The following is a 25,126-nucleotide window of genomic DNA, read 5'->3' on the forward strand; positions in this document are numbered from 1 at the left end:
TGTATGTTCAGTATTTAAATGCTCATTTTCTATTTGGTTTAACTTCTGTGCTCTGGTTTTATATAAAGTTTCATTGTAAGAAAACTATAACCCTCATTGGGGTGAGAATTACCTTTTGAGGCTTCCTAACGTTTGAGTCACATTTTTGGACTTGATCAAATTAAATTACATTTGTAAGGTATGAATATAGTATTTCTGCATTTTATCTATATACCAAAACAGACACAGCTAAATGAGTGTTGTCCCCTTTAAAGATGTGATATTGGTGAGCTCTGTAATGTAATAATGCAACTGTTACTGGAAACATATCTGTATTTCCCCTTAGAGGCAGTGCCACACTCTTTTAATATGTTCAGTGACAGCAGATCTTCCTTTGAGAGTGAGTACAATATATAAAAATAAACATTTCTATGAACGAAGTTTGAATATTACGGTCACCAATCAAATTGCAATATATATTATTTGGGGTTCAAAAAACTAGATGTAACTAAAATATTTTAACTCCCTTTGATTTATAAACCTCCTTAATTTATCTTCCATTAATGAGTCACAAAATGTTTTTAGCAATGATGCTGTCACTGAAATAAATATAAACTCTCCTAAGGTGACTACTTGCATTTGAATAAACTCATTCTAGAGTGTCATTTAAATAAATAAATAAATAAATAAGTAGTTTATTTATGCTCACTTTGTGCTTATTTTCCAATTATTTGCACAATTCATGCTTCAGGAATCTTTTAAATGTAAAGTAACAGTCTGCTAAGTAAATCAGTGTTTTCATTTAGATATTTTCTATAACTTCTTCCAAAAATGACTGAGGTTTTTTATGTTTTTCTTTGGCCAATGAATTAATTTTCTATCAGTATTTCTCACACCAGAAAGTATTATAGACCAATAGATGTTCTATGCTAGGCAGTGTGGAGGACACACCTCTTACTTCTGCTTGTATATCCAGTGACCACCACAGTGCTTGGTGCCCTGGTAAATATTTACTGGTAGATATTTAGAAAATACTAGTTGCATAGATGAATGAATAAATAAATGATATGTACATATATCAATAAAATGTACATACAAAATTATTCTTGTTATATATTAGTGTTCCAGACTGCTGCATAAACATTCACCCAAAACTTAGTAGCTTGAATCAACAACAGTAATTTTTGCTGTTCACAGATCTGCAATTTAGACAGGGCTCAGTGGGAACAGCTCGTATGTACTCTACTCCTCCTCCACATGGTGTCAGCTGGTCTGGCTTGAAATCCAGGGTTGGCTGGGAGGCTAGAGCCTGGAGTCACCTGAAGGTTCACTCAGTCACATGTCTAGTGGTGATACTGGCTGTTGCCTGGGACTTCGGCTGGGGGTGTCATCTGGAAACCTGCTTGGATTGCTCATAGCATATTGTCTAGGTTCCATTCAAGTGATCAAGGCAAAGTGCAAGGCATTTTTATGACCTTGGAGGTCACATTGGATCACTTCTGTTGTAGTGTTCATCTAGGCAGTCACAAAGAAAGGTCCGCCTGATTTCAAGGGGAGGGTATTTAGAACCCACCATGTGATGGGAGGTGTGTTGAGGTCACATTGTAAGAAGAGCATGTGGGATGGGATATATTGCAGTGGCCATTTTTGGAGAATATAATGTGCCATACTTTTATATACTCAAATATGTAGTTTTACTTGTAAACTACTTCTATTCATTTTAACGTTAGAAAATATTGTTCCTAAACAAAATTTACCCCGTTAAATGGAGTCCATCTGGTCCAATAAACATTTTTGGTTCATTTTCTCCTTCCTGCTTTTGCTCATCTCTGTTCTCTTAAATATGCTCATCTGCCCTCCCAAACCTCTTCCTCACATACATTCAAAGACTGACTGAGGCTTACACTCTTTCTCTTTCTTTTTTCCTTCCTTCCTTCCTTCCCTTCTTTCTATTTATTTCCTCTTCTTCTTCTTCTTTTTTTTTTTTTTGGTGGCCTGGAAAGCATTAACTCAACTCCACTCACTTTGTCACTAAACATTTACTATCAATGGGTGCCTTTTCACAGTTCAAAGAGTAAATAGCACATTGCTGAATATTAGGCGTTTGATATTTATCAAACTGATAAAATGTTTGTAAATTATATACTCTTTCTTAACTGGAAGAATTTTAATATTCTCTAAAATATCCTTAATGTTACTAAATTTAAATGAATGGAACTTCAAGTCAGCTTAAAGTGAAAAATGTCATTCTTTTTCTAAAACTATATTATTACTAAATTAAAAAATAGGAATGGTCTTTCCTGAAATTTGATTCTGATATGGAACAAATTATGATATTATCTACATATGACAAATTTGAGGTGCATACTGAGATGGCTTTTCCCCCCCAGAGAGACTGAAAATCAAATAAGCAATGAGAAATGAAGTTAAAATGATATAACAGTATTTCTTCTATTCAATCCAAAGTTTATTTCATGGCATATTGAAGCAATTTCGGATAAATATCACTGAAGTAGTAAAACATTAATGTTTCTTAATTGCTTGAACAAACTAGAAAAATTTAAATAGTGCGAAAAAAGCATTAATCTTGGATAAAGGAAGGGAGAGACCAACTTGAAATAGGTCATATAGAATTTGCATATAATTAATTGCTTTCTAGGAATTAAATTGAAAAAATAACCAATTTGTTTATCTTACATAGACTCATTTAGAAGTAGGTTTCCCAAGTGAGGAGGGATCATGTCTTCTCTGGACCCTGACATATCCCTGTCATTTGGCAAGTGTCTGTCCTGTGAAAGGTGCTCAATAAATGAATTTGCATGAAAGAATACAATTGCAATGCTTTCTGACAGTGTATTTTCTAGTCACTTCAAAAAGCTATTGTGTTCTTTAGCTTTATAATGGCCTCAGTATTCTTGATTATATCATCCAGAATATGTGAGCCTTGGTACTACTTTCAAAGTTTAGGTTTTGTTTTCTGATTTCAGGGACCATACATAGCGAGATTACTCCCTCACTTTGCTCTTACAGTCTTCCCTGCATATTGTGACTATAATAATGATCATATCATACATCATATCATGCATCATATTTACTTTTACACATATTTGCCTCCAAGCTTAGGCTGCAAGCAACTGAAGCATTGTATATTTCCCCGAAATTTTGCACTCTCAGAACATAATACTGCGTGGTGACAGCTGCTCATTGATGGTTGAAAGAATGAATGAGAATCTGAATCAAGTGTTTATCCTTTTTCATCTCTACTTTTCATTAAAAATTAAGTCATTTCATCAAAATGATGTTAACCTTAAGAACTTATTATGACCTTATTAAACCCCTTCATTATTGAAAATAATGTGTTGATCTTAATATCAGACCAGATACATTTTCAAGTTTAGCTCAACATACTCTGTAAAGATTAGTCTATTACCTTTGTGTAGATGGCTGTGTTGTTTCTTTCCTTTTTTAAAGAGAAAAGTAACTTTCGAAGTATTTTCCTTTTATTTAAGTAGCATACATTCCTTAAGAGATTTGACCACACTGACCACATCCTCTCTCTTCATCCTAGAAGTGGGAAGGAGTGGGCCATACCACCTCAGAATCCAAGGTGACGTGTATGGGTTTATTATACATGTTTATGAAAGTTTCTGGGTCCATTAATTCTGCAGCATTGCATACGTACTTTATTATTTGTTCTGGAAGGAGTAATTCGGGTGCAACTTGGTGCAAATTATCACCTGGTCCTTTAGTGCCCACTTTCACAGTCTTAAAAAGATGGAGTGCTAGTTTATGGGTTTGGATGAGAAATTCTGTCATGACCTCTTGTAGGGATAGCGACTGTGTCACATCATCAAGATACATAACTGGCGCTTTTATTACTGAAACATGCCATTGCATAAAGAGCCTTGTTTGTATATTGTGGGATGTGACTATAATTTTCATTCCTTGGATAAAAAATTCTGTTTCATCCTTTTCATGGCTAAGATAATCCAAAAGAATTTGGTAAAGAGTACTATTGGAGGACTCCAGGATATGCACAATGGAAGTCGGATATATGAGCAATAATCCTGTCACTGCTTCTCCTAGGTGACGTTTCAAAATTGACTGAAACAATTGTTCATAGTATTCAACAATATCTTTTTTTTCTATGTTTGCTGTTACCCTGGCCACTAGGAACATCCTATGAAGAAGGAATTTCTTTAGTTGTAGTTTTTGCTTTTCTTCCTGAAAATGCAAGTAATTACTACGTGGAACTTGTGGCATTAGAAGACAGTCCAGTGGAAAATTCTTTTTGTTGGTCTTTCGGGTATGGGCTGAGAAAGACATGATGAGTCCTATTTATTCTTCTAGATGATTCCAGTTTTTAGCTTATTACAATATTTACATCATCAGGCTACCTCTTCGGTGATGAACTCTTATTTTTGTTTCTTCAGGCAAAAAAAAAAAAAAAAAGTTTACTCAGTTGATCAAATGCTTTCCAGTGTTATCAATAAACAATGTCTTTGAAATTAAAGAGAATGTTGAAACAAGAATCAAATTATAGAGTTTTGTTTTAAAGTTTACAATGAAATAACACATCCTAGGGAAAAAAACTCTCCAATAAACTGGGGGGTAGGGAGAAGATAGAACTTACTCTAGAAGAAGTTCGCTATGTTGTTGTTTACATTATTATTTTCTTTTTTGATTTATAGGATTTTTTTTCTCACTGCCCATCCTTGAATCATACACACACCAACACACACACAAAGAGGAATGTATCTGCTGATACTCACTGACAGTAGCATTGATATTACATTAAAATGTCTTTTCATTTATGTAATGATGAATGCAGATTGTCCTTTTTTGGTCAAATTTTTTTTAAAAAGGTATTTTTATGATAATTCCCCAATTTCTTTTATAAATTTAACTGGTCAATAAATTTTTTAAAAATCTGGGGATCTCTTAACTACTAATTGACTTATTTTACCTTTACTCAGTACTCTAAAAGTTAATAGTATTGCTTGGATAATTACAGTAAACTTTTGAAGTAACTAGTTTTGGTTCTTTTTTATTTAACTCCTATCAGTAAACCTCAGAAATGGCTCTTTTTTCTTTCTTTCCTTTTTTTTTTTTTTTTTTTGGTTGTTGCTGTAGGGGTCAGATGAAAAATTCTGTTACTTTTACCTTAGTCTTCTCCTTCTTCTTCCCTGCAGGTCAACTTAACGTTTCTTTCTTTCTTCAAGTGCTTCTTCCTCTGTCCTCGAGGTCCTGCTTGTCCTCCATCACTCTTCCAACTGCCAGTGTCTTGGGTGCTCTCAGCTGTCCCGTATTCTATTCTGGTTTCCATAGTGCCCGGGGGGGAATCAGAATGTCCGTGCTGTTAAAGGGCCAGAGCGCAGTGGCAACTCTGATAACTGGTGGACCTGGATATCTTCCTAGACATATTCATTTCTTTTTTCTTTTGGTCCACAATTTATAGAAGAGGAAACCAAAGCATGGATTAGTACCTTGCACACAATTCAAATATGCTCTCGACAACCTCCTTAACTGTCTACTGAGGGTAAAGAGGTATTTTATGCACTAATTAAAGACTATAAGAACACATACCAGATTCTGTGTAATGGTGACTGTTATAAGAACATTCTTCTATAGGGTTTGGTTTTCTTAATTTAATGTAAATTTAAGTTACTTTTTATTTTATTTTAATTTTTATTTTTTAATTAATTTTTCTTTTTGGCCGCACCACCCGGAATGTGGGATCATAGTTCCCTGACCAGGGATGAACCTGCACCCCTTGCATTGGAAGCGCTAAGTATTAACCACTGGACCACCAGGGAAGTCCCTTAAGTTACTTTTTAGAATAAAAATTAACAATATATCTTAAAATTGCATTCACATGAGCTCTAAACCACAATTTTAAAACAAAGTTAGAAAACACACTTATTCAATTAAAAAAATTAAACCTTAGATTAGGTTTCCTCCTCCCCCCAAAGGTTTGTGTTATCCAAACTAATGATCTGGTTTTAATAAGATGCAGTGATAAATTGTCCCAGAAAGTGGAGGCTAAGAGGTGATTTAATATTCCTTAATTGTGTGGTACATAAAAATTGGCTATAATTCCTCACTGTGGTTCACTTCGTCACCCCCTGAAACAATACAGTCTTTCCCAAGGTGCACAGAAACTTGTCATTACCCAGTCTGGAGATAGTTCTCACCCTCATTCCTACTGCTTTGCAGAATGTAATTATGTTGACAGCTTCCTTTATAGCCATCTCCACTCCCTTGGTTTCTATGAGTCTGTACTTTTCTGAATTCCTCCCCAAATCTTGATTTGTGGTCAAGCCCAATTCCTTCTCACACCCACCTCTGGGCAACACTGAGGCTCTGTAATCATCACACAGCTCCTCTGAGTCACTTTATCTCCTTGGCCAATTTGCTTAGCACCATCTATGTTTCTGGTTTGTGAGTTCAGGTGGGTGGTCCGTGATACCATGCTTTTCTACAGATAGAATGATTGACATTGCTGATTGACCATGGAATCTTTCCTGCTGAGTCCAGCTGTAGACTTGGACTGCTTCTCAATCTAAGGCTCAAGACAGATACAACTGACTTGCTGGGGTTGACAAAGAAGAAAAAAAACTGAGTTGCCATTCCAGTATTTTTTTTCTGTACAGATGACTCCCAACTTGTAATCTTATTTACAACTCTTCTCCTTGGATGTACCTCTACCCTTTCAAATTAAAAAATGCCAACATTTTAACTATTGTTTTCTTTATATTTTCCTTTACAAATATCCCAATTTGTGACTCATTTCACATTTTTCTCTCATCTCCTAGGCCAACATTCTTGGTCTTGTCTTTTCATGTTTCCTAAAAGTTACCTCCCAACTTTATTCTGTTGCTAAGTCCTTTTACTCACTTTGAAATGTGTCTTGATTACCACTGCCTCCTTCATAATCCTAGCTCTTTATTTGGATTATAGTAGGAGTCTTCTACCCTCAATGTTTTCTAGTCTTTTCTACCTCACCTATCCAGCCAAGAGCATGAAACTGTAAGACCTTATGATATGTCTGCTTCATAAACTTCAGAAGATACTAATTTTATGAAGTCTTTCTTGTTTATTTCCCTTCCATAGAATTCTGGGAGAGGGAGCTTCTGCCTTTACCAGGTCCAGAGTGATTTCTGGCACTTACTTCCAATCCACAATTATGGATTATAACAGAGAAAATGGGGACATGCAACTGCAGGGTTTATTACTTAACACTGGCATTGATCAATGTCAGTGGGAGAATTTATAGGGCATTGCTACCCAGAAGCTCCTTTTGAACACACAAACTTAAATTAACCTTTTATACATAGTTAAGATTCTTCTTCTTCATGATACCATTCTTAACTAAAGCACAACTTTTCTACTTTTTTTGCCCCTATGAAAAGGAGCTCAATTGTGATTTTTCTCCCCATGTGTGCTTTGTGTTTTCCTTTTCTTTCATATATCTTGGTTCTTCCAATATAAACCTGATAGAAAAATGATAATCTTTCAACATTATAATTTCCCATGTAAACCACATTAAATATCACTAAACCATCCCTTCTTCAATAGAGTGATAATCTCGTTTTTGGTGTTGGTTTAAAACATATAAGAAGCTGATGTTGACAATTTCGTATGGTTCGACCTAAAACATTTAGATACAACGGTTTTTAGCACCATAGATAATAGTTTGGTCTACGTTTTCCCAGTGTACTTTTCCATTTCTTGATGCATTTTTAATTACTGGGTAGCTTCTTCCAAATTTTAGTTTCATTGTCACATGGCGATCTGAAACATTTAAAGGCAACTAACCTTGTTTCCTTGCCTTTCATCAGTCATATTTTTAAGTGTCAAGAGAAAAATTTTGAGCAGATAGGAATAGAAAAAACACAGTTTGGTCTGTTTTTGATTGATTGGTATATGTAATTATAATTGTAGACTCTCCTTTTAATGGACACTTAGCATTTGAGTTTCCAGGTGCCACAGTCCTTGTGTTTCATCTATTAAGGGTCAGCTATTTGCCCTCATGTGGTGACTCAAGTGGAAGAACTCTTCTATCTATCCAATGGGATGAAAAGACTTCAGTGTTTCTCCTCCCAGAGAGATCTGTTTAGAGTAGATATTCAAGTTCAAACAACTAACAAGTGGCAGAACCTGAACTGACATTCATTATGCTGAGGAGGCCTCTTCCAATTATTCTATCTATCCATTGTTGTTACCCAACTTATCTCACAGAAACACACAACATATATTTGTATTTCAGTTCAAGCAGTGCACCTTAATATTCGCTATATACTTTACGCTCTGGTTTTATTATCTGGAGCCAAATGTTTCTGAAAAAACAATCTCCCAGTGTCCTTTTGTCTTTGTAAGGCAGAAGGAACAGATTAAAAAGATTAAATACCACTAATTGATTATTTACCATGCATCTTCTACTAGATGTTTTTACACTTATTAATCTTTACAACAAGCCTATAAGGTAGATAGAAATTTTGCCAACAATTTATAATAGAGGAAACTAAAGTTATTGGGGTACATAGGTACCTTGCACACAATTCAAAAATGCTCTCAACAAACTCCCTACTCTGTCTACCTAGGGTAAGGAGAAGATGAATTGTTCCCTCTGTCTATTCATGATCACAGGGTCATTCTTTGCTCCTCTATGACATGACAATTCTTCTGGAAAGGGAGGATAGCATATGGTTTGGAGAAAGTAAATTGAAAGGAGAATTCCTACATTATACCTGTGATCCAATAAAATTGATGTACTGTCTTTAACTTCCCATTCATTTCAGATTTATCTACACTTTTGATATGCCAGGTGATATCATAGGCACTTTAAGAAACACAAACATGAAAAACACCTGGTCCCTAATTTTAGGAGTTTAGAGTCCAGTAGGAGTGTGAGACGTCCATGAAAAAACAATAAATACCACGCAAATGTTGTTCAGTGCTTTAGAAACACTGAGGTAGAAAGGGTGGCTGGGATTTCTTAGAAACTTTAACGAGAGAGTTCATATTTGGGCATGGCCTTCAGGGAAACAGATTTGGGGAGTGGCTTTGTGAATGTTTCTTGAATTCATTACTTTAGAATATCAGGACGTGCATTAACTGAACTTGATTTCTACCTGGAATATCAGATCACACTCTAACCTTTCACTTGTCCTCGTGTACTAGAAAAACAGAAAACTCTAAATCCCGTCCGCTATCTTTCTTTGTGTTTTGACATATCTAAATAATTAGTGTAAGAGAATTAATGGTCTAAATAAATGGCTAATAACTTGGGTAGAACCTTTCACTAAGCATATACATAAACTATTTTTTCTATTATTATTTTTAAATTGAAGTATAGTTGATTTATAATAGTTCAGTTACACATAAACTATTAAGTAGACAACATATACTTGATTTAGCAGAGCGAACCAGAGTGAGCTTCATTACCAGATCACTAGATATTTTAAGACTTATAAAAAAAGAAAACTAGATTACCTTCTCCAGCATTGTCTCTCTTTGCCAAAGCATTATGGAACAGTGTTTGGTAATTATTTATCAAGGAGAATGCAGGCTAGAAATGCTTTGTTATTTAGCATAAACATTTAACATATGTCTACTCTTTGTAGAAAAATATGCCAGACACTGTGGAGACATTCTTGTGAATCAGATATTGTATCTGCACATGAAAAATTCAATTCTCTTAGTGGAGCTTAAAGTCTCCACAACTATGTTTAATACAGGGCTGGAGAGAAGAAATACTATAATAAAGACATAAACAATGAACACTGAAAACATAAATGCCAGAACAATTAAATTGTGGCTGGAAGAATAAGCAAAGCTGGGCATAAAAAAAAGATGTGCTTTGTATGTCTGAGTGTGTGTAGGGAGTGGCAGTGGGGCAGAGAGGGGGATCAGGGAAGGTACAAACAAACTAAGCTTGAAGCATAAAGGGCAGAGGACATACATTCACTTCATTAAGAAAATGACAATAGTCTGGTTTGGCTAGAGTGTAGTTCTCATACCACAGAATCTGCAGGTTTGTTAAATTGCCAATTCCTGGTCTCTAGCCCTAAAAGGTGTGAGTTAGTACGCTTAAAGTGAGGTCCAAGAACGTGCCTTTTTGACATGTTCTCCCAGTGGCTTTCTCTATTTCGCTTTAAGGCAGAATGGGCTGGCTTGTGGTGATTTAAACCTTGGCTATTAGAATCATCTGGTGGAGAACTTTTTAAAAAGCCAGCTCCTGGTTCTTATTTAATTAGTGTGGAATGGAACTCTATATATTTGCGAAAGCCTCTCCAGGTGATTCTAAGTGTAGCCTGGAGGAGAACTGCTGGCTTAGACTCGAGGGTGAGCAAAGGAGAGAAGTGGAAGAGAAGAAAAAAGGAAGCTGCAGCCAGTGTTTGGAGGATCCGGACGCCATGCTCAGAGGTTAGAATTTTACTCTGTGTGTTGGAGGGAGTCACGGATTCTTTGAGCCCCTATAATCGTAACTGTGTTTTAGAAAGTTGCCTGTGAAGAACAGAGGAATTAGAGGTGAGGGATGCTGGGGGTAGCCAGAGCACTTTTAAGAATTCTGTAGTTGGTGAATGAGTGCCCTTACTCTCTGCCAGTCAAAAAGTAAGTTAGTTCAGCTTTTCTGGAAAGTAATTTGACGATACGGATCACAAGCTTAAAAATCTGATACTCTGAGTGTGTTTCGTGTTTGGTAATTGCAATCATTGTTGCTTTTGTTGTGGTCATCCTTTTACAATGCTTGGCGTCAGTTTATGTATCTCTCGTAAAAATAAAATACAGTGTGTGTGAAAAAAAAAAACATCTCATACTCTAAGTAATGTGTCTTCCAGGTACATGTCATAAAGAAATAAAATTATTGACAAAGATTTTAATGTAAAGATGGTTATTATAGGAATTAAAAGAGAACTTTGAAAAATTGAATAGATGTATTAATTATGGATTACTATGGTGCCTTGAAACCATTTCTGAAGAATATTTTAAATGCAGGGAAAAAGTAAATAATATAATACACAAAATTATATGTAGCATGTGATTCTAATTTTATTTTAAAAAGTATAGAAACCAGAGTAGAGAGAAATCTAGCCAAATGTTAAAACTGGTGGAATTTGGTGATGATATTTGTTTTGTATATTCCAAATATTCTAAGCCTGTCTACATTATTGTTTTGTTCCAAAGAAGAAATTAACAGTAAAAAACCCCAATAAGGCTGTGGTGATGGTTTGATAAAAGGTAATGCACATGTTGTTCTGTTTGTGAGTCTGGGACAGGCTAGCTTAACAGCCTCCTGATGGGTAGAATTTGTAAAATGGCAGATCCTGAATCAGGTTCAACAAGGGGTGTCTGGGCTTAATGACTGAGAGTCAAGATAAGAAGGCACAGAGATGAAAGATGGAGCGGTTATCAAGATGCAGTGCAGGAGCCTCAGTCCAGAAAAACCTTACGTGACATGAGATCTTTATATAACTAGCCTAAGGCATACTACCGAGAGAAGGGTTGGTCTTTAAAGATTTTAGCCCAGTTGGACAGTTAGAATCTGAACTAAAGCAGTTGCTGAGATTGAGGAAGATATGCAAGTCATCACCAAGCTATTCATGACTTAATCAACTGGATGTGGGAGGCGAGAGATGCAAGGATTTAAAGATGACTCTGTGGGCTTGAATGTCAGTAACTGAGAGGTCTACGTTTTTGGGTTCTTTTTTTTTTTTAAATACAGATGGAGGATAGAGGAGAAAGCCCAGATTTTGGAGGAAAAATAGTTTGTATGTATTATGTTGAAGTAGAGTTGCCATAGAAACATGCAGGTATAAATGCAATTAGAGTCTGGAGAACTGGAGAAATCTGGATTGTGATGCAAATTTGATAGTCATCTGCGTTGAGGGAAGAGTTGAAACCATGGGAACCAATGTGATTGTAAGACAATGAAAGGAAAGGAGACAGTGGAGGTGGAGAAGAGTACCGTGCAAACCTAATTCTAAGAAGTGGGCAAATGGGACCCAATGAAAGAGTTTCAAAACATCAGAGGTGGAGAACAAAGAAAACACAGGGCCTTGAAGGTCAATATTGGAGAGAGGTTTAAAAGTGGATGGTAGTGATAAAATTCTAAAGAGAGGTCAAAAAGCTTGAGGACTGAGGTGACCTTCTAATGTTGGCAATTATAAGTTTCCTGGAGGCTTAAAAAAATAGATTCAGTAAAATGGCTGAGAGAAACCAGTTTGCAGTTGATCAGTGAATCTATGTAGAATAAGTGGTCAAATAGTAGACCACTCTTCAAAACATTTGGTGATAAAGAATGAAAGTACTTTGATAGTAAATTACAGAGGAGGAAGATTATAGGGTAATTATGCTTCAATGATCCTAGGTTTTTCTCTGTTAAAAACTAGCATGCTGTGTTTTTCTAAATTGCTGTTGTGTCCAGGCATGAAGGTGGAGTCTGAGAATGGAATGCATTTATACACTTTGAAAATATCTTAAGATCATCGCTTCTATACAGATGTTGGAGACTGCTAATAACACTAAACTCTGAGTTATGTTTACTTTTCCTCCTTTATCAGATTTATTTTCTGGTTCTTTGGCAGATGGATGGGCTCTAAAGATGTATGGCTTACTAACACACTTGTTATGTGCTTTATGTCATGTGACATCAACACAACAAATCTTAGTTTTTCAAAAATCTCTCAGTAATGGAAAAGTTACTTTCTATACACAAAGATAATTATGATTGGAGTAATCTTTATATTTTCAGTACAAGTATCTACTCTGGTCCATATAATATACTAGAACATATCATCAGTAGACTAATATCTATTTTGGTGTTTGCTTTTGGTTTAACTTTGATCAGTGTGCTGTGGGGAGTGGAGAAAAGTGAACTAATAAAAGTTTGGAGTTGGGAGGGAACTTAGCACCACTGACAACAAATTCCTCTTACTGTTAAGGAAGACATGGCACAAAGAGGCTAATTAATAATATGGCGCTCCAGTTGCTTATCTTATAGCAAGTTTGACAAAAACACATATACGTGAAATACCAAAAGAGGGAGGTGATATTTCTTACTAGAGTACTTTTCAGGAAATATGATAGATGTTTCAATGAGTAAAGTGGTGCTAGAGCTATTCAAAAAATAGTTATAGGAATCTGAATTTTGCAATGTTCAATAGAGAACCTTTAAATGTTTTGACCCAGGGAAGTAATATGATGGGTGCCACATTTAATGGTATTAATAATTGTATTTGAGATGTTTGGAAAGGCATGATTTTAGAGTCAGAAATACCTGCTAAAATATCGTTGTATTCCATATATATAATGAGGATTTAGGCTAGAATGAAACTTTTAAAAGCATTTCTTTTTAAAGGAAGAGTATTATTAATCCAAGTCTAAGTAACCATGTAATTTTAATTTTATGTAACCAGAGAAGCAATGTAGTAAAAACAACATAGTGAAATATTTTAAAAAATTATCTGTGTCCTAGACATCCGAATAGATTTTCATTAATTTAGCCAGCAAGCCTTTAATCATCCTGCAACCTTTCCAACCTATGCTGAATTCAAAGCTCTTTTGCTCATTCTAATTCAGGAAAATTCCATATTTCTTCAGAAACTACACCCACTAACACTGGCAATTTGGGACATTTCAGAGCCTCATGGGATACTAAATATCATTGGTTTAATATATGTAATTATAAGGAGCAATCACTTTATTTTTGAAGTGAGTTACAGATAATGAAAGTATACTAGGGTGACTACTTTACTTGGGAGGACAAATTCCCAGGATCTTAAGTAACATGACAGTGGGGGCAGTGTAGGCATCTGGTCCTCTGTCATCATTTCTCAGTGCTAGCATCTGCTGGAGATGCATGAATGCCTCTCTGGTCCATGCCTCAGCTGTTACTCTAGTTCCTTGTTTCTATGACAGGGACCTCTCAGCATATATTGCCACTGTTGACCTCAAAGAAAAACCATTTCAATACGGATACTTATCCCAGGAGGGATCCTAGGCAAAACTACACTGGACTCGGTGTGTCTTTGTGTGCTGAAATATTGATAATTATTTTGTGCCTCTTTTAGCCTCGAGAAGTTCTAAGCATTACATTTTGAAAGATATTGGCTGAAATAACTAGAAGGTCTAAACTCCTAACCCAGTGATCTAGTTAATAGAAATAATTATGATTTCCATGTGAATATTTTGTATTCTTGTAAAACTTTTAAATTTTCAATTGCCTAAGCCACTTTTGTTCAGTTGTGATATACTCAGAAAAATCCAACCATCGATACAAGATGCCTAAAAGCATAACTATAAAGGCAAAATTCTCAGAATCATATAGTAAGTTTAAGGGTCAAATATTAAGGTCATTTGGATCTCCCACTCCTTAGGATTTTCAGCTCTTTTGGCCAAACAGCTTGAGTATTTGTTGCACTTGCTGTTGCACTAGTCTGGCCTAGTCATTGCCTGACAGGTTAAATCTCTATCTATTCCACAAAATATTGTACCTAATTACTATGGAGCCGTATTCAATGTCTATCTCGTGTGTGTGTGTGTAAATTTTCAGTAATAAGACAGCACTACAGTAAAAAGAAAGCATACTTTTAAACTTCAACTCTTGACTAAAGGCCTACTATGGATTCGGGCTCACAGGATTGTGGGAAGTGATATTTAATGAGTTTCCAGATGTGGAGGTGAATGGTGTGGCTTGTTTGCAGTATCTCATCCTTAGCTGTAGAATTTGCCTCCAATGATATATTTAAGAACCAGGCTAGTCTTATATTTTTTATAAAGTCATTCTCTAAGACCTATGCCTCATAAAAGGAAGAAAATTGTTCTATTGTATTGAAAAACAATACTGGCCTAGTGCATATCCTTTTTGCCTTTAAGAAACTGTGAATTAAAAAATAGTCAATAGCTTTTTTGACTGAAGACAACTTTACGCTTAGAACTTATACTTTTAAAAAGTGGATCTTTAGAAAAAATAAAATCTTTTCAGGGAAAACTAAAGCATACTCATGCTCTACAAAACTTTAAAAATATGTTATCAGGTTGTGATTGCTGTTTTCTATTTGACTTATTAATTTGCTTTAAGTGGCATAATTTTACTATCATCCTTTATAGTTAAGCCATTTTTATACGGTGAAATAAAAAGGTGGGCAATGAAAGGAGCAAAAGTAAGATTATGTTACGAAAAGTTAAATTAAAGAAGAAGAGATTTGTATTGGTAGGGTGATGGTAAAGTGAAATAAAGTTCAACCACAGCATACAGGGAGCTAGATTAAATCTCGAATGCTTTGTGTTACGTGAGTAGAAAAGAGCCATCCCTCTGAATACCTGATAACGTCTGAATGGAGAGAGTGTTGCCACAGCAGTATCTGGGAAATACAATACAATCAGGGTATCTGAAGCCAGAATCTATTTATCTTAAATTACTCATTTTTCTGAGTAGGCCTGTGATAATCCTGGTGCTGGATGCCAATGTCTTTTTATTCACGGCACAGATACAACTGGAGCTCTCCTAGACTGGTGAGAACCATACAATATGAAGGATTTCAGCTGTAACTCTTCTGTAAGTTTATGGACTGCTTTTTTGATTTTTTGGCATTCTTTTGGCATTGAGACTCAGTCAATAATTGTTTCTAAAATGAGCACATTTAGAGCACGAGTGAGCACAATTAAGTCTATTTTACCTTTCTGCCTTCGGGAGAGTATAAACAGGGTGTTCTATATAGGAGGCGGCAGCATTGTTTCTCCTTCGCTATTAAATTCTATAGTCAAGTTGGCGTTTCTATAACTGGAGTGAAAAAGACTCCATGAAGGTGCTGAGCTCTCTGGGTGTTGGGACTCTGCTGTCAGTGGGAGCTATAGGGCGAGGGGCACCATGTTGGCTATGATACAGCTAACTTCCTATGCCCACGTGACACCACACTGCAGGCCAAGCAATTGAGCTTGCACTTTAATTCACTCTCTCTTCCAGAAAGTAGACCGGAGAAGTGGTCTGATTCTTTTAAAATAAATAAATAATAAAATTTTAAGAAGTAGAACTTATTTCCTAAGCTTTGTCAGTTAAGTGTTAGATTATCAACTTGCCTGGGGTAGAAGGTAGGGTAGCAAAAAGACAGTGAAGTTTCTTTGCCCCCAAACTGAACGGTTTACCAGTGATCTAACAATCTTCTCACTCCTGCTTTCTCTCCAAAATACATGTGCAGATATACATGTTCATCCGGAGAAAGACTTTAGACATTGTGACTGCTAGCTGTAAGAGAGATCTAAAATTCAGTCAAATGTTGTGGAATATACGTATATGTAGGAATTGTGGTCCTAATGGAAAGAAAGAATCTAAAAATAATTCAGAACTGAATGAAGCAGTGTCTCAACATTGTTGGATTTAATTAAATGGCATAGTTAGGATGAAAGTTAATCTAACTTAAAAATTTGGGAAGGGTATGAGTAAATCTGGAATATGGGCTATGTCACTTTCAACGTTTTGAACTGAACCCTCACTAAGTTACAAAGTCTCTGTTATAGACTATGAATAGGTCTCAAGGTGACCCTTAATGGCACTGACCAAAATCCAGTCAGCAGCTTGGTTAAAATCTCCAACCAACATACAGCTTCAGTTGGCTGAGAAGGTAACCTCAAAACTATTTTTACTGATATCCATTCCTTCATGGATAAAGAGCTTTTAACCTTGGAAGATTTATAATTTACAGTAGAAATATTTAGCATAGTTAAATGTTTAGCAGCAATATTTTTGTGTTAAGAAGAGATCTGTGCGTACTTGATATTTAAGGATTTCTAGTGTGTAAGAGAATTTGCCCCACCAAGTAACAGCCTAGCCTTTTGATTCTATCTTAAAATGTGTAATAGAATAAATTATTTAGATTTTTTTGATTGATTCACTTTAAGTTGAAATCTTAACAAGTTACTGTAGTATTGGATCATTTAAGATTTTATATATGTATCTATAACCTATCCATCTATTTATCTACCTATCTATTCAGTTTGTCAGACAGACAATTTTTAAAGGGATAGCTTTTAAAACAAGAATTATTTTTAAAACTTGGACCAGTTATCACTCAAAATCTTCTTATAAGTTACTATTAAAATATTTTAGACTAATAATTTGTAAATTGATCTAAAAACTTAAGGGTGAGTTAGGCTTTTAAATTTGCACCTTGAATAACTTTAATATTAAGCTTTCAAACCAAAGGAAACCTCGGAATGGTCTCTTCTATGCATAAAATCTTCTCTCAAGGACACAGAAACACTATTGACAACATTGATTTGTCTTCTCCCTTATGAGAATGTGAAGAGATAGCAGTCAGTACTTTCAGTTAGTTCAGAGTGAATGCCTCCTGCCCAGGTGTCCTCAGCCTCTCAGCTGTGTTGCTTCTTCTAACAGTGGAAGGTTGCCATCACTAATAATGATGATTAGTGCCCCCTCTCAGAGACCAAGGTAAAGCAGTACAAACGAAACTGAGAAGCGGCTCAGATGCGTTCTGGCCGGGTTTCCACTCCTTTATTATTTTATATGACCAGGTCATATACATTTCTTATAGAAAATTTGGAAAACAAAGGAAAGGAACAAGAAGATCATATTTACCTGAACATCACAATTCAAGAAATTAACAATTATGCATATTCTGTGATTCTCTTTTGCAGTTGCAGCTGTGTGTAGTTATGTGTTTAGTTTCACATATAATGAGTTTTACTTAACATACATCACTGATGTTGTTACACACACACACACATACACATACATACATTTTTCACCCCGTGTTATTATGGCTTTCTACTTTGCTTTTACCACTTAGTAACATATTATGAATGCCTTTTAGTGTTAATAAAACATAAATAAATACAAAAGTACATTAAAAGTATATTTTAAAAAACCTGTGTAAAAGTATATAAAGGCATACACAATGTGTTAATAAAACATAAAGCAATAAAATTATGTTTAATGGCTACATAGATTCCAATGTACAGATGCTTTTATTAACAAATCCTCTACTCTTGAGCATTTTAAATTGTCTAATTCTTTGTTAAAATAACACTAAATGAACATCTTTGAATCTTCATTTTTGTTAATTCACTTCATAATTTCATTAAGATAATTCCAGATGTGAAATATCTGGAGGAATGATTATATATTTTGTAAGGGTTTAGAATCATACTGTCAAACTCCCCTCCAGAAATATGAACCAGTTACTGCCCAGCTATTTCTCTAAAGAGCCCTAGTTTCTTTTAGTTGAGAATGATGTTTAGAAATTAGTATCTGGGCCCTAGGTCTACTAGTTGCTGTTGAAATGAAACTGATCCCAAGTCCTCCTCAGTGGACAGCACACACACACACACACACACACACACACACACACACACACACCACAACACACACACACACACACACACACACACACACACACACACACACACACACACACACACACACACACACACACACACACACACACACACACACACACACACACACACACACACACACACACACACACACTCTCTCTCTCTCTCTCTCTCTCTCTCTCTCTCTCTCTCTCTCTCTCTCTCTCTCTCTGTCTCTCTCTCTCTCTCTCCCTCTCTCTCTCTCTCTCTCTCCCTCTCTCTCTCTCTCTCGCTCTCTCTCTCTCTCTCTCTCTCTCCCTCTCCCTTTCTCTCTCTCTCCCCCTCTCTCTCTCTCCCTCTCCCTCCCTCTCCTCCTCTCTCTCCCTCTCTCCCTCTCTCCCTCTCTCCCTCTCTCCCTCTCTCCCTCTCTCCCTCTCTCCCTCTCTCCCTCTCTCCCTCTCTCCCTCTCTCCCTCTCTCTCTCCCTCCCTCCCTCCCTCTCTCTCTCTCTCTTAAATTGATATTTCTATATATATATTGAAAATCATTTGTTCATGCTGATTGACACCTGCAATTCCAATTCATCACCACAGGATAGTGTTCTAGTTTTCTTTCCATATTTGTAACTCCTTTCTTTTTAACAGCAAGATGCCTGTTGCCTTCTCCTCATGTGATTGCTTATTCACCACACCTGAACTCCATCCTTCCTTAACAAGCTGCCCCACCCAGTGGCTTTGTGACTGAATTATCCATGAAGGGGAAGAAAGGAAAGGGAAAGGGTAAAGAGAAGATATTAGGGCCATTTTTTTCTGTTTAAAACCTTTTTTATTTGTAATTGTATTTGTAAAAATAAACTTTTATTTTAGAATAGTTTTAGGTTTACAAAAATATTGCAAATATAGTACAGAGAATTCTGGTTGACCCCACACCCATCTTACCTGTTGTTAAGATCTTACAATAGTATATTTGTCACAACTAATGAACTGACGTTGACAGATTTTTATCAGATATAGTCCATACATGATTAACATTTCTAGTAACATTTTTAAAGGGAAAAAATAATTTTATTCCCGTGTTTTCAATTTACCCTTTATTTTCACTGCAATTTTCCCCACTAGACTCAATTTTTATTCAGATAGAGAGCACTGAAATTGCTGGTGTGGTAGGAATTCCTAGGAGATCATCCTCCTTATTTATAGATTTTCTGGGGGTTTGCTGCAGCAACCTGTTATCTGTAACCCAGCGTGCTTTTTTTTTTTTTTTTTTACTAGACAGATAATCTTATGAGGTAAGGTCTGCAAAGTGCCTGGCACAGTGCCCAGGCCATGTTATTTATCAGGCACCAAGTACACAGCATTAGGGGGCTATGGGTTTTTCAGTGGCCTGCAAAAATAGGTTTGAGACCAAGAAAAAAAAACTATTCCCTGGAAATTATGAAAAAAGGCAAACTCTAAATGAATAGATGTTTTATTAAATGTCTGTGAAGTATAACATTATTGTCAACTTCATGAGTTGTTAAATGTAGTATTCACAAAAATGTCATATTTGAAAACAATTTGTAGGCTAGATTCTCCACAAAATGATTGCTGAGAAATCAGAGCTTATTCTAGTTAAATGAACAACTTGTAGTCAATAATTTCAAAAGCAAAGTGATAATAGTAATTATGTCTAATATTTTTCCCAGCTGAAATTATTTTAATATGGGATCAGAATGAATTTTAATATGCTTGTTAGAATACCTGCGATGATCATAAAAATTTCCCACCTAGCATGTAGTGAGTGACCAGCAAATGTTACTTCTCTTTCCTGGTCTTTCTCTATTTGAATGAATACTTTACACCATGGGAAATAATGACTTGATAATGTAGAAAATACACTCAGTGGCAAATTCCAACAGATTTGGCGGTTTTAATTCATTTTGAGGAATATAGTAGAAGTAGGATATAGTGAGAAGAAACCCAGACTTGTAGGCTGAAGTGTTGGCTGACTTTCTGCTCTGCCACTTACTTGCTCCTAAATATCAGGGTGCTGCATGCTGTCTGACTTTCGATTGCATCATCTGTAAAATACTAATTGCACCTGTGTATCTACACTGAAGTAATGCTTCCGAAATCACTTAGTGAATGGTCACGTCTATCAAAATGTTAAACGAAATTACCGACCATGATTCTTATTGTTGGTACCACTATGGTGTTTATTTAGATATATGTCAGAAACAATAAGGTTGACATAATCAGAATATTTTAGGCTCGTCCCATAGTTTTTAATGTCAGTTTTTACAAAGTACAGATTCTGTAAGTAAACAGCAGCAGGAGATATTAGAGTGCTTGACTGTATTCTCTCCATTGCCCATTGTAATTCCCTATGAAAGTACTTCCCCACTTTCTCTGTCTCCTTGATTTATTCTTGGTTCCAATGAAGAGTAGGATGCCTGACGCATTTTAGGACCATCACCCGATGATAGTTTTCATCAACTTCTACCTGCTGTATTAGATGATACACACTCACCTAGAATGCATTCTCCTTACTGATTTGTCCCAGAGACACAACAATGCTTTGGCTATACACTTTCTCATAGGTTTTAGAAATCTATGAGGATGGAAAAAATCTATTAAAATTTCCCCCCTGAACAATTATATGAAGAGCATGAATTTTTAGGTAGCAAGTCATTATAAAAATCTATAAATTAAAAAAGGCCTATTCACCAATAAGTTTAGCAAAATTGTTCTAAGACTAAAAGAAATTACGATTTTCCTGTTTAATTGACAGCCTGGCATTTATCGAAGATTCCTCAAAATGGTTGATACCTATGTTTTGGGATCAACCATTTCTAAGCTCAAGAAACTGCTCCTGGTTTTGCTCAGGAAGTACAGTTTGTCTTGTTACGCTTTTTAAAAGTAACTTTTGAAGATCCTCTAGACATTTTTCATCAGTTTTCTGAACTTAGTGTCATTTTAAATTGTAATGAAAGCTCTATCCCAAATGTTGTATGGAATAAATACTTTTATGCCACTTCTTTCTTTAGCAGTACAGGCATGACCTGAAATGAGAAAAGCTCTTCTTTTAGTTCCAAACTAACTTAAGAACTCTAAGGTGGACATACAGATTCATAATTGGTGATACCTGTCACAGGATAGAGGCAGTCCATACTTTATTATATAATACATTCTTAACAAATAGGTTTGAGAAATCAAATGTCTGAAAAACAAACAAAACACTTGATTTTTTTGTAATGGAGCGGGCGTGGTGTTCCATTTTTGGAAAGCTAAAAATTAGCACTGTTTTGTTCAATGCCATCCCTGCAGGCAATCCAGTGGGTGGGTGTGAACCTTCACAGGCACAAGGGGAAGCAACAGCAGAATGGAATCCTGTCGGCTCCCTCCTAAAAACCAGGGATATCAATCTGTGAACCTCCCTCTCACAGAACTCCTGCTTCTGTCTGATCTCTTCCAGGGGGCCTTGATCAGAATGTTGGGTGGCTTTCAGTCTTTAAAATCTCCTAGCCTGGTTGCTCACAGTGTTCTGGAGTGCCGCTAAGGCAGAAGGGAGCGGGGCATATAACCCACACTTGTGCATGGGGCCCCGGGGTGAGGAGACACCCCAGCTGCCCTCCACAGGAGCCTTCTCTTCTTAGTGCCCCTCTCATCGCCTGGAGTTGAATTAGGACTGAGGGGAAAGAAAGGGTTTGGAAGGAAAGGGGAGACTCAATGGCATAAGGGGGTAATTCTAGCTGTGGATGATGAAAATGCATTAACAGACAACTTGAGGTGTCCTCTAGTGCTAGGAATCTGCCTAGGACTCCTCAGCATGGAAGAGACAGCGGGATAGAAGAGAATGTGGCTCTTTTGTGGTGAACATGGACACAAAGCATTTGGAGTGTTTCGCTTGGCCGGTGCTGCTACAAATAATAGTCTACAAATGCCACCGTCACATCATGAAGGCTGACCTCCCTTCCCTTGCCCAAATCTCCATGGGTTTTCTCTAAATCACTCACAATCACTTCTAGTGGGAAATTCTGAATTTGGCCTCTGAAAGGTGGTTTAGGGCATGGATTTATAATACACAGAAGTATCTATTGTGTAAATGTCAAGAACGACCTTTGTAATGTGAGTTTACAAAGAAACTACAGTAAAACCATAATTCCCTGGTCACGATAAATCCTGGCCAACAAGTCCAGGTCCAGTGGGCATTGCTAAGTGTTCATACTAATCCCAAGACTGCAATTTGTATTTGTTGAAATCTTACTTCAAGTGAAAGAATTACTTTTAAATAATGACCAGATAAAAAGAATCTATTTGTGACTTAACTCAATACTCTTAGTTTTTCTGTGTTTTTGTTTTTGTTTTTTTTCTAATAGATCTTTATTGGAGTATAATTGCTTCACAATACTGTGTTAGTTTCTGTTGCACAACAAAGCGATTCAGCCATATGCATACACATGTCCCCATATCCCCTCCCTTTGAGCCTCCCTCCCATCCTCCCTATCCCACCCCTCTAGGTCATCGCAAAGCACCGAGCCGATCTCCCTGTGCTGTGCTGCTACTTCCCACCAGCCAACTATTTTACATTCGGTAGTGCGTATATGTTGATGCTACTCTCACTTCGCCCCAGCTTCGCTCTCCCACCCCATGTCCTCAAGTCCATTCTCTATGCTTAACCTCTTTATTCCTGCCCTACAACTAGGTTCATCAGTACCATTTTTTTTTTAGATTCAATATATATGCATTAGCATACGGTATTTGTTTTACTCTTTCTGACTTACTTCACTCTGTATGACAGACTCTAAGTCCATCCACCTCACTGCAAATAACTCAATTTCATTTCTTTTTATGGTTGAGTAATATTCCATTGTATATATGTGCCACATCTTCTTTATCCATTCATCTGTCGATGGACACTTAGGTTGCTTCCATGTCCTGGCTATTGTAAATAGAGCTGCAATGAACATTGTGGTGCATGTCTATTTTTGAATTATGGTTTTCTCAGGGTATATGCCCAGTAATGGGATTGCTGGGTCATATGGTTGTTCTATTATTAGTTTTTCAAGGAACCTCCATATTGTTTTCAATAGTGGTTGTATCAATTTACATTCCCACCAACAGTGCAGGAGGGTTCCCTTTTCACCACACCCTTTTCATCATTTATTGTTTCTAGCTTTTTTGATAATGGCCATTCTGAGTGGTGTGAGGTGGTACCTCATTGTAGTTTTGATTTACATTTCTCTAATAATTAGTGATGTTGAGCATCTTTTCACATACCTCTTGGCCATCTGTATGTCTTCCTTGGTAAAATGTCTGTTTAGGGCTTCCACCCATTTTTTAACTGGATTGTTTGTTTTTTTAATATTGAGCTCCATGAGCTGTTTGTATATTTTGGAGATGAATCCTTTGTCTGTTGTTTCATTTGCAAATATTTTCTCCTATTCTGAGGGTTGTCATTTTGTCATGTTTATGGTTTCCTTTGCTGTGCAAAAGCTTTTAAGTTTATTTAAGTCCCATTTGTTTATTTTTGTTTTTATTTCTGTTACTCTAGGAGGTGGGTCAAAAAAGATCTTGCTGTGTTTTATGTCAAAGAGTGTTTTTACTATGTTTTCATCTAACAGTTTTATAGTGTCTGGTCTTACATTTAAGTCTTTAATCCATTTGGAGTTTATTTTTGTGTATGGTGTTAGGTAGAGTTCTAATTTCTTTCTTTTACATGTAGCTGTCCAGTTTTCCCAGCACCAGTTATTGAAGAGGCTGTCTTTTCTCCATTGTATGTTCTTGCCTCCTTTGTCATAAATTAGGTGACCATATGTGGGTGGGTTTATCTCTGGGCATTCTATCCTGTACCACTGATCAATATTTCTGTTCTTGTGCCAGTACCATACTGTCTTGATTACTGTAGCATTGTGGTATAGTTTGAAGTCGGGGGGCCTGATTCCTCCAACTCCGTTTTTCTTTCTCAAGATTGTTTTGGCTATTCGGGGTCTTTTGTGTTACCATACGAATTGTAAAAATTTTTGTTCAAATTCTGTGAAGAATGCCATTGGTAGTTTGATAGGGATTTCATTGAATCTGTAGATTGCTTTGGGTACTATAGTCATTTTCACAATGTTGATTCTTCCAATCCAAGAACATGGTATATTTCTCCATCTGTTTATGTTATCTCTGATTTATTTCATCAGTGTTTTATAGTTTTCTGAGTACAAGTGTTTCGCCTCCTTAGGCAGGTTTATTCCTAGGTATTTTAACTTTTTGTTGCAATGGTAAATGGGAGTTTTTCCTTAATTTCTCTTTCTGGTTTTTCGTTGTTGGTGTATAGGAATGCCAGAGATTTCTGTGCATTAATTTTGTATGCTGCAACCTTACCAAATTCATTGATTAGTTCTAGTAGTTTTCTGGTGGCATCTTTCGGATTTTCTAGGTATAGTGTCATGTCATCTGCAAACAGTGACAGTTTTACTTCTTCTTTTCCAATTTGTATTCCTTTTACTTGTTTTTCTTCTCTGATTGCTGTAGCTAGGACTTCCAAAATTATGTTGAATAATAGTGGTGAGAGTGGACATCCTTTCCTTTTCCTGATCTTAGTGAAAGTGCTTTCAGTTTTTCACCATTGAGTGTGAAATCAATGCTTGGTGTGGGTTTGTCATATATGGCCTTTATTATGTTGAGGTAGATTCCCTCTATGCCCATTTTCTGGAGAGTTTTTATCATAAATCGGTGTTGAATTTTTTCAAAAGCTTTTTCTGCATCTATTGAGATGATCATATAATTTTTATTCCATAATTGGTTAATGTGGTGTATCACATTGATTGATTTGCATATATTGAA

General features: G+C 36.2%; 2 protein-coding genes across 2 annotated transcripts in view; one reads left to right on the forward strand and one right to left on the reverse strand.

The window, feature by feature from the left end:
• Nucleotides 1-25,126, forward strand: part of ZNF804B (zinc finger protein 804B) — a 524,148-nt gene that overhangs the window by 36,447 nt on the left and 462,575 nt on the right. The window lies entirely within an intron of this gene.
• On the reverse strand, nt 3,544-4,402 carry TEX47 (testis expressed 47). Its single transcript, XM_036863688.1, has one exon. The coding sequence runs from the start codon at nt 4,303-4,305 to the stop codon at nt 3,544-3,546; it is 762 nt and encodes a 253-aa protein (XP_036719583.1). The 5' UTR covers nt 4,306-4,402.

This window comes from Balaenoptera musculus, chromosome 9, assembly GCF_009873245.2.
Source record: "Balaenoptera musculus isolate JJ_BM4_2016_0621 chromosome 9, mBalMus1.pri.v3, whole genome shotgun sequence".
In the NCBI taxonomy this organism is placed as follows: domain Eukaryota; kingdom Metazoa; phylum Chordata; class Mammalia; order Artiodactyla; family Balaenopteridae; genus Balaenoptera; species Balaenoptera musculus.

Bases quoted from the DNA above. Each gene is read 5' to 3' on its own strand.
- TEX47 (XM_036863688.1), bottom strand. From the start codon at position 4,305: ATGTCTTTCTCAGCCCATACCCGAAAGACCAACAAAAAGAATTTTCCA.